The sequence below is a fragment of the Lathyrus oleraceus genome, chromosome 6 (assembly GCF_024323335.1).
Source record: "Lathyrus oleraceus cultivar Zhongwan6 chromosome 6, CAAS_Psat_ZW6_1.0, whole genome shotgun sequence".
NCBI lineage: Eukaryota > Viridiplantae > Streptophyta > Magnoliopsida > Fabales > Fabaceae > Lathyrus > Lathyrus oleraceus.
Genome location: NC_066584.1, coordinates 201,654,580 through 201,665,331, shown reverse-complemented (window position 1 = coordinate 201,665,331; position 10,752 = coordinate 201,654,580). Strand labels below are relative to the sequence as shown.

Sequence of the window (10,752 nt, the reverse complement as noted above, 5' to 3'; positions counted from 1 at the left end):
CCGAACTACGGCTTGCTCTGATTCTCATTCCAGATGAGATACGTAGGCATAAGACGCGATGTCTTAGCGAGCACACATCCCCCTAACCCATAGGTCAGCCAAGCTACGAAGACTCTGATTCTCATATTCAGATGAGATACGTATGCAGTGGATGCGACATCTGCGCGAATCATTTTCATTTAACCCCTTTTTTTAGTAAACAGCACAAGATAAACTCACACCCTTTAGACAAGAACTACAAAAGTGGATCCCGTAGAATACTACGGATGCGTAGGGGTGCTAATACCTTCCCTTCGTATTACCGACTCCCGAACCCAAGATTTGGTTGCGAGACCTTGTCTTTTCCTTTCAAAGCATAATTATTAGTATTATTACAACAAATGAAGTCATTATGAAAATTGGTTCAAAATTGATTTTAAAAGCACAAACTTGAGAAATTGCATATTTCTAATTTCCTTTAAAAAGAATATATATATATATATATATATATATATATATATATATATATATATATATATATATATATATATATATATATATATTAAATTGACAAATAAAATCCCGTTTTAGAATAAATAAAATATGTAGAATAATGAAAAGATAAATACTTTTTATAGACGTGTCAAAATTTAAAGACAAAATTCAAGATTCAAGGCTATTTATACTAGTTCTGGTGGTTGTTTGCAGTAGCTCTCATTCACCCATGAAAAAAACTCACAATTTTTTCCTATATTGTTGTTTTCTGTCTACAAAAGGTAATACTAATAGAAACAGTTAGAAAACCGCAATAGAACTACCTTTGACTACCTTGAAAGGCTAACAAATATAAGTTTCCCAAATTAATTTTGGAATTCTACAACAGGAGAAAATCCCGCACACCCAAAAGCAGCTCAAATTTCATCCTCTTCAAAGGGATCTCGTTCAGGGTAGTCACCAACCTGGAAAGAATTTATAGACAAAAATCAGTGTTTTTGAACATATTATCAGATAAGAAATTAAAGATACATTTTCCCACTTTTTAAATAGGACCTATTAAAATTTCCCCTACACCTTATTTTACTGCTAGTTCCAAAAGCTTAATTGCACAAACATTTTCAATTCGTGAAAGGAAAAGATCAACTGTCTAAACTTAAAGACCAAATCACAACATGCAATGAATTATTTGTCAAACTTGATATCATATAGGTCTTTATCCTTAATCTCTTAAATCATAGTGCTTGGTTTCATTATTGGTTACATGTTTTGAACTAAAATCATTGGCATAGGCTTCAGCTTCCAATGCTGAGGGACAATGTGCATCAAAGCAACACAATTTGTTGCATCTTGCAAATGTCTCTCATGTCCTTGTCCCAGATTTTGTTTCCACAATACTACAGAAACATAGAAAAATGACAACTAGTATTCGCATATTCTCCTTCTAATTTTATAAAGAAAAGAAAAGATGCACCATGAATGAAAAATGTCTCAATACTAAAGGACTACTACAATATGGTTTCAAACATACCTTCACTTTCTCCGGCCTAACTATTCCCCCATGAGATGGAGGACATTGGAAGTAACGTACCCATTTGACCCTGTAAAATAACCAACAGAAATTTTGAGATAAATGTAGGCATCATTAATGTTTTTGAATGCAAAAAATAACACAATAGCTAAGCAGGAATTAACATGATGAATTACTCAGGAGTTGATTGAATTGCATATCAGATGGAAAGACAGTAAATATACTTACATGCCATCATGTTTGCCCAAGGGTTCATCATACTGAACTCCAACCCAGAAACCAGGACCCAGTGGTTCAGCCCGACCAACAAATTTTACAACACCCCTTTTTGCCCCAGGCTCAACTTCACATCTTGATCCTACCTTAATATTTTGGAAATTGGAGAGAGGGGAACAGCGACATAGCAATTCAAAGAGATTCAGTTCATAAATTTTAGACGAATTGAGCGCATTACAATAATATATGGAAAATGAAATATACTAATATATCCCTTTTAAAACAAAGCAAAACTGCAAAAACACATGAACCATAACTAAAGGAACCAGAGAAAACCACACAAGATTGAAGGATCCGAAAAATAAAAACCATTCATAATAATGCAACAAAATAAATTTTTATGGAACTGATGCTACAGTATAATGCTAGAAAACAATAGCATATCATTAGTCAACCCCATTTGTTATATGACTAGCAATTGTTATTTGAAAAGACATTATACCGGAAGTCCGAAACTGCTAACAATAATCACTTTCATGCTTGAAAATTATTATACCGAAACCGCTATTAACATTCAGATTCATACAGGCTACACGGTGTAAGTCATTCCCACCCAAACTCCATATTCAAGTTAATCTCCCTCTAAATCTTGTTCTCTCAAGAACGCACATCTCTATTTAAAACCAGCTTCAATTGAAATCAAATACTCATTTCATTCATTCTTCAGGGGCATAGGAGAAAATGAAAAACTCATGGAAAAGAAAAGATACTATAGTGAAGTTCCTTAAGCAGTTTTTAATTTTATTATATATTTACCATTATTCAATGTCCAAAAATCCTTAATTTTATTTCATCAAAACCATCTCTTTTGTTGTACTAAAGAACAAGTTTTCACAGGCAATGGCTCACCAAAATCCTCGTGCAATATGTAAACAAAGTATAACATTTTGATGGTTTCAAGGATATTCAGGTTGTCGAATCTTGTGCATTATTTCAGCTGTCTTGCCGAGCTATCCTCCTTACACTTATCTTGCCTATTGCCTCTCACTCACGGTTGCTCTTTCCTACTAGGGTTTTTAGATCCCATATTCTATAAATGCTTTTCATGCTTATTTGTTGTTAGATTTGTAAGGTTGTTCTAGAACTTCCATACCTAGTAAATACTCCACTGTTTTGGAATACTTAGTCCTTGGCATGCTCTATGACTAAGTGATCCGGAGTTAATCGTGCCGCTACTTGTTCTTTATGAATAACTAGGTTTGATTTAAACAGCAGGTAAACTGGACTTGTGCAAATGGTCTATGCTTCAAGCCCAAAAAGTGCTTGCATAAGGGCGTGCCCTAGATATACATACAATATAGAGTAACACTTGTCCTCTTCTGGTAGTCAAAGTTTGTAACAATATTGGTCCTTGACATTTATAAGTTAACTTGTAGATTGAGGAAGAGTATTAAAAGGTAAGATTTCTATTATGTTAAGAGTTCAATTATTGTAGCAGTCTTATTGGGGTAGATATGTACTTTTTGCTACATATACATGACCAGATTAGAATTATAAATGAAAACAATAATTTTAAGTTTGTGTTTTACCCTTATTTATCATCAAAACTCTTATCAATCTAACTTTGCATTGCCCATTGTATCTTTATTCAACTTTCATCCTTATCCACCTAAACATTATAATTTCAACTATACTCAAATACCCTACACAGCAGTTATACTCACAAGTAAATGGAGAATAAAGAAAATAAACATAATAACTGACAAACCTTGATATTAGCACAGAGGTCTTCCATGTCAGTATCTGGTGTCTACACAATAAATTATAAATTAATGAAACTGTACGTTACCCAAAAGCCAAAACATGAGTCCATCTCAAGTAATAGACATGAGGGGAGCAAATACAGCAAGGATAAATCAATCAAATGCTTACTTTTGCCTCAACGGTTGATGGAACTTGAGACGTCAATTTCTCCTTATATTTTCTGAAAGTGTCTGCTATACCATAATGAAAACAAATATAATAAGCTAAAAAGAACCAGTAGCGCATAAATATCAATATATTCTTGATAAAACATGTTGAACAAAAAAGAGCTGTGGATAAGCCCTAAAATATTTTGACAGTGTCAATATGATTCTTTTATTGGCTACTTTTTTATTTAAAAAAAACATGCAGAAATAAACAAAGGGTGATTTTACAAACTAGGACTAAATCACAATTCAAGAGCATTAAAAAACCCATGGCATCATTATACTAAAAAGCCTATTCTGTCATAGACATTAAAAAAAACTATAATTTATCCATAAAACTTTTGTTAACATGCATTCCTTAATAACAGAAAAATAGCCTCTATTACTCTTCAACCATTATTTAAAGAAGAGAGGGTATTAAGTGTTTTTATGGAAGACCACGCCCCTTACTGGCAAATATTGGTTTAATTAGTTATTTTATGCCAAAATTACATCAAACACATGTGCACATTTAACCACTTAAAAGAAGTACAAATAAAAAAGTTTTCTTGGCTGCGGGGATAGAGAGACATGCCTCCTCGCTTATTATAGGCTTCTTCAGAAATTTCAAATTTTTCCACCAATGAAGTATCTTCCAGCCATCCACCAGATGTGACAGATGCTGGATCAAGATCAATGACATGCAAGCGAAACCTGCCAGTCCACCGGGAATAAAAAGGAAAAATACTAAAAACTAGATTCATGAACAATAAAACCATGTTTACTACATCAAAAAACAGTAGACGCAAAGCAAGGCAGATGTATAAACTAGAAAGTAACAAACAGCTGCTGCTTCCAAACTCAAAGTAATAATAACTACCAAAATACACAACACATTTGAGATGAACACTCCGCTGAAAAACATAGCAGCAACCATAAACCCAATACCACACTCCAACCCAACTCACCAGGGGAAACAAGTATTTTATTGGTATATAACTGCCAAACTATATAACTCATGCAAGTGTCCTCATATATACTATACTCTTAATTTATTACTCTCCCTGTCCTATAATATCTGACCTATTTGCAAAAAGAATTTCCCCCAAATAACTGCCACTTCCAATTTTCAAGTTGATAGTTACATTTTTTTCAATTGTAATTAATATTGGACTACTCTCAATTCAATATATCCCACTTTGTATTTATGATTATGGTATGTACATTGATACTTGATGAGGGTAATGTGTTAACGTACTAGTATCTCTCTTTCATTTATACATTTTTCTTAATTTGTGTGAAATAGTCAAATAGATCACTACTGTGGGACGGAGGAAGTATATAACAAAATAACTAGATTAAGAGAGTCATACTCTCGTGCATGGCAAGGGAGAACAAACAACCTCAGTGAGAGGTTATGATGAATTTACATATGACCTACCAACATGGAAATTCCATATTTGAACTCGAGTCAAAACTAGTGCAAACGGAAGGTCTAACCATTTGTCCAACCTCTAATGGCTGTGTATACTATATTATAGTACACTCTCCAATCCAACTCAGCCAAATAAGTAAATAACAAGGTATTGTTTATTGGTATATATGCTAATGCTTTAATTATATATAATACACAATTCAAGTAACTAAAAAACACACTCTGGAGAAAGAAATCAAAAAATTTACTTCCTAGCGTCAAAAAAATAAAAGAAACATCCAATTGCAAAAGACATGATCTTTTTTTGTAAAGTATATATGCTAAGAGTGTTGAAAATAAAATAGAAAGAAAAGGACTAACCCATCAAAGGGAGAATAGAATCCAAGCAGTTTGGAATTATCAGTGAGATCGGCAATTTTGTTGCGAACATCGTCATATAGTTCAAGGTGCATTGAGTTGACGGAAGTACCACATTTTTTCCACAGCTTCTCCTTCATTGCCTCCACTGTAAGCTATATGAGGAAGTTATCAAATAAAAAAATCATTTTTAAGTTATCAAATAAATAAAAAATAAAGGGAACGTGAAGAAGGGTGAGAGTAAGGAGGGAATGCCTGAAGGGAGAAGCGAATATCAGGGTTGAAAGTTTTGAGATTAGAATGAGTGACGCGCAAAAGGACGGCCTCGTCCACTTCGATTTTCTGCAAGGTTGACGCCATTTACTAACTTGATTCAATCAATGGGCGTATCCAGGCTGCTTAGTCAACGAGTTAAATAATAATTAGTATTGAACTAACTCTGACAAATGAATTTAACAAACTTAAATAATAATTATAGCTCATGCTTAATAGCTGGATTAAGTGAAGAGACACATTTCCAGAAACCACCTTTCAAGTTTTTTTTGGGGGATTCGGTGCTCTAGGTTTATCTTCATACATAACATAACAAATTCAATGAGAACAAGACGCAAACCATGATGGGTTATCTAACACAGGGAAGAAGACCTAAAGAAGTCTTGAAGAATACATAAAAGACCGGTGGCGGAGCCAGATCAAAATATTTGGGATGGCCGCTATGGCAAAATAAAAGTTATTAATAAAATGTAAATTATATTTTATGGAAAATATTTAACTTAAAATAAATATAAAGTTGATCATCAAAACATTAAATTACATGATTTAAAATATCTTAAAATAATGCTTTATGTGTTTCGAATTACTTGAAATCATTGATAATAGACTCAGAACTAACCGTAAAAGTAATAATAATGAAAGAGTCTTGTTCTTCCTTTTGAGTTAACCAAGTAACAATAACAATTTCATTTTTCTCAATTTAATGGTTTACTAACAGTCAGTGGTATATTTTGTATAGAAAACTATGACTTCATATTTTGTGGTTTATTTTTGCATTAGGTGTTAGTAACAGTAACGGTAACAATGCTTTCTTCCAAAAGCCATTCTAATATGAAACATTGATTTAGAACAAAAACATTGACTAAAACATAAAACACATAAAAATAAAAAATAAAAATAATTCAAAAATGCACAATCTTTGCCCTCCTAACAATCTAAAATCCAGAAGATTTACGATAAATCTATTCTCCTAACAATATTTAAGGAGGAATAAGAAGAAGAAGAAGAAAAACCCTAAAAAACATAAAATACATAAAGGAAGAAGACCTTTTTAAATAGAGAAGATTGCAAGGGTTCAAATGGCAACCGCGATGGCGAGAGTGAACGATTTCTGTTTAGATACAAACCCAAAACTAATAATAATTTATATAGTCGAATATAATCCACTTTGTTGGGAGAATGTAGAAATCACGTAATCATATAATTTTTCTCAAGGCCATTGATAAAAAAATAACATTAAAAAACCTATGACAAATTAGCCATGAGGTAGATTAAAATATGAAGAGAGCAAACTGACAGATGAAGTAGAAGGAGGAAGAGGCGGCAGCTTGGTGTTTGTGGTTTGTAGCAGGCAATCAAGATGCACGAGACTGAGAAGTTTGAGAGAGAACGTGGCGCGATCTGATTCTGGATGAAGGCGTAGATAATGCCAAGGAGAGAGTGGCGCCGGCGGAGGCAGTGGTGGGGTGAGATTCAATTCAATAGTTGGATGTTTACAGATTCGGATCGTCTCCTGCGGTTTCTCTCATGATAAGCTAACTTATAACTTATAGCAATACTAATGATATTTTTTATAAAATCAATTTTTAATTAATTATATATTTAATATATAATTATTTTATTTAAATTAAAATAAATTATAAAGAATAATAATAAATTTTAATTAAAATAATAAAAATAAAAATAAAATAATAAATTATATATTTATGATAAAAAGATCATTATTAAACATTACCTTTTTTTCTAAATCATTTTCGTAGCACTGAAGGAATCAATTATCAATTTTTTTCTATCATTGATCTGATTGATTTTATTTATTTAGCTTTATTGTAGTGATTATGATTATTAAAGAGGAATTTTAAGTTATGATTAATTCCTCTATAATTTTATTTATTTTGCTAAAGTAATTTTAATATACATAAAATTGAATTATTATTCTCAATTAATTAGGAGATAAATGAGGAATTTTATTAAATTGTTATCTTGAATAAAATTTTCAATCAATATCTTAAATAAACTTTATGTACACTCTTATTTTTGCTTTTGCTTTTGCTTGTACGTTGTCTTTAGTGCCCACATGAAAGAAATTATAAAAATAAGATGAAAATTGAATAATTAATCAACGTTCTATTAAAAATAATATTATTTTTAAAAATTAATAATATTAATAATAAGATCAAAATAAATATATGTTGTTTAAATATGTGCATCTACTATTAATTTACACTCAAAAATAAATTACAATCTAATAATACACTTATAGAAATATTCTCTTGGAGCGCGTGTATTTGATCTCTTAAAATTTAAAATTTTGTTTTATTTCACACAAACTTTTTAATAGTAGTAACCTTAACTTGTGCCCCAAGGACACAAGTTAACAAGACCCAAACTTTATTTACGAGATTCCAATTCAATTATTTGTACTATAACATGGTTTTACTCGATGTGGTGTTATATTTAAATATAATGTCCTCTTTTCAAAAATTGGTAAATACTAACGGATAAAGTTGAAAAATAGAAGTTATTAATTCAAACGCAATTGATGTGTAACCGATAGAAGTTATTTAAAACATAGTTTTTTTTATTTAATTCATCTTTTAGGCGAATTGGCTAGGTAACATTGACACGGGAGAAGAGATGAGATTTCCTCCCAGGACCACTTACTGTCAATGATTTCTTCTATCTATTATAAATTATTATTCTATATTTATTTAATTGTTGTATTCAGTTTCTTGCCCCATTTATTCTATTTTTTTATTGATTTCCATACATTGATTTTCTTTCTGATAAATAATTTTTCAGTTGCTGTCAGAGGGTTCTATTTTTCCTTGTAGAGGTACTAACACCAACATATTAATTTTTTCCTGTCTTCTTTCAAATTATAATAAGGGGATTAGTTCAAAGATTCTATTCAACTATGGATGTTATTGTGTGAATCATTTCCTAATGTGTGCAATTATGTAGTTGTTAAACTGGTGTCCAAAGTAAACAGTGTGAAATCAAGACTTTCCATTCAATATGTTTTGATGAAGACAAAGTGCAATTCAAATGAGCATGTCAAAAGTATGGAAAAAGTTTCAAGTGTGTTTAATCAAATCAAGTACTCAATGTTCAATATGTGTGAAAGCTAGCATCAAAGGATTCAAGACTTATTTTGAAGACTAACATTGATCTTGAGTTTTTAAGGTACAAACATGCAATATATATTGATAACTTAGTGCTCAAAATTACTCCAAATATCCATTGCATGCATGATCCATTGTGTCTCACATGTCTTTGTTGCTATACTATTTTTCCAAATAATTTTTCAAAATTCAGGATTACCCCTTTTCCAGGAATCAATTTCCACTTGCCATAACTCAATTTTTTAGTTCAGGGAATCGATTATCCCTTTTCCATAAATCGATTTCCACTTTCCATAACCAAAATTTTTAGCCAAGAAATCGATTACCCCCTTTTGGGAAATCGATTTCCCTCATGAAATTTTGAATTTTTCTGAAGCAGTTGTTGTTTTCAAATTTGTCCTATGAACTGAATGTTTTCCAAAGATCATCCTTTAACCATTGCATTTTTTCATTGAATCACACTCTTTTTGTAATACCTCGTATTTCCTTAAATACCAAAATTCCTATTAGTTGAGATCAATTGAGTTCTTATGTGTTATATAAGTTATCATTTGGGATAAATAGGATAAATAGTGAATTCATATTGACTTAATTAATATTAATTGGGCCTGACCTTTTATTAATTGGGACATTTTGTTAACACTAATAATGGGTCAATAGCTCTGGTAGAACAAATATTACAAGTATAGTGCTACTTGGGATATTTGTTACTACCGGTAACCTTTTTCTAACCACATGTTTCTTATGGCAAATGGTGGCCACATGTTTTTATCTCTCACCCAACTACCCTTGTACCACCACTTCATTTGCTCTTGTATCAGACAAGTGAATAGAGAGAAAGAAGAAGCTCAAGAGAAGAAGAGGAAACAAGCTAGTAGAGAAGAAGAAGAAGAAGAAAAGCTTGGAGAAATCAAGAGCTTGGAATCATTACCATCATCTTCATATCATCATCTCATCCTTAACAACTTCTCCTCTTCAATTTCTTGAGGTGGGTTCTAGTTAGAAACCCTAAGATTTCTAGGGATTAAGGTTGTAGAATCATAGGTTGATGATGAGAATCCATGCTATATGATGAACGTTTTCTCTTGATTTTGTTGATTTCCATGAACAAGTGCTTGATATGTTCTTCATGATTGTTGTGACTAAATGATTGGTTATGGTTGTGGTTATGAACTTGAAACCCATGATATATATGTTGTATGATGGGTTTGGTTTGTAGAAGAAGTGGATTTATCTGCTAGAAAGAAACGAGTTATGCAAGTGGGAATCCAAGTGTTACAGAAAGGATTTTTGGGAATATGGCAAGGACCAATCGATTGGTCCTGGGTGTTTCCTCCAAGCCAATCGATTGGTCACACACTCAAAGCTGGAAAATGTGAAATTTTATTGAGAACCAATTGATTGACACACTCCTCCAATCGATTGGCCAAACTTTATGTTTTGCAGAAAAGGAAATTTTAGCAGGACCAATCGATTGACAGGAGATTACAATCGATTGCACAAACTTTCTATTTTGGAAAACTGGAAATTTTTGTGGTGCCAATCGATTAACATAGAGGATCAATCGATTGATCCTCTGTAATCTTTGAAAAACAAGAAATGTGAGAGGAACCAATCGACTGGGCTTCCCTAACCAATTTATTGGCTTATGTCAAAAACTTCAAAATTCATTTCTTAAATGTTTCTAAGTGCATTCCTTCAACCATTAATCAATTGTAATGCTATGCTTGTGTTGAATCCATGTTAATTGTGAAAATTACATAATGAATCTAGTGAGTTAACCTAGGATTGGTATTAGGCCATAAGTTAGGTTTATAACCTAGATAACATTAGGAAGTGGAATTCATTCGTACGGAGCTTATGTGGAGGTTGTGGACGAATGGTTGCCATAGT

The 10,752-nt window shown here is 32.0% G+C and overlaps 1 protein-coding gene across 4 annotated transcripts; it reads right to left on the bottom strand.

The window, feature by feature from the left end:
- Positions 1-590: 590 nt before the first annotated feature.
- LOC127091905 (tubulin-folding cofactor B) lies at positions 591-7,294 on the bottom strand. 4 transcript variants are annotated; one of them, XM_051030643.1, is made up of 10 exons: positions 7,032-7,279; positions 6,782-6,867; positions 5,717-5,856; positions 5,465-5,616; positions 4,265-4,383; positions 3,653-3,717; positions 3,489-3,530; positions 1,733-1,866; positions 1,505-1,574; positions 591-938 (listed from the first exon to the last, which is right to left on the bottom strand). In XM_051030643.1, exons 3-10 carry the CDS (start codon positions 5,819-5,821, stop codon positions 891-893), a joined length of 735 nt encoding a protein of 244 aa, XP_050886600.1. In that variant the 5' UTR covers positions 5,822-5,856; positions 6,782-6,867; positions 7,032-7,279; the 3' UTR covers positions 591-890. The 4 variants fall into 4 exon arrangements, with proteins under 4 accessions (XP_050886600.1, XP_050886598.1, XP_050886599.1 ...); XM_051030641.1 differs by having other exon boundaries at positions 6,782-6,845; XM_051030642.1 differs by lacking the exon at positions 6,782-6,867 and having other exon boundaries at positions 7,032-7,294.
- Between the last annotated feature and the right edge of the window lie 3,458 nt (positions 7,295-10,752).

What these genes read in the sequence shown, in the direction of transcription:
- LOC127091905 (XM_051030642.1), bottom strand. Translation starts at nt 5,821, where the DNA reads ATGGCGTCAACCTTGCAGAAAATCGAAGTGGACGAGGCCGTCCTTTTG. An exon ending in ACCTCTGTGCTAATATCAAG is followed by an intron (nt 1,867 to 3,488) that starts GTTTGTCAGTTA and finishes CAAAATATTAAG; the next exon opens with GTAGGATCAAGATGTGAAGT. An exon ending in TTAGGCCGGAGAAAGTGAAG is followed by an intron (nt 939 to 1,504) that starts GTATGTTTGAAA and finishes AATTCTTTCCAG; the next exon opens with GTTGGTGACTACCCTGAACG.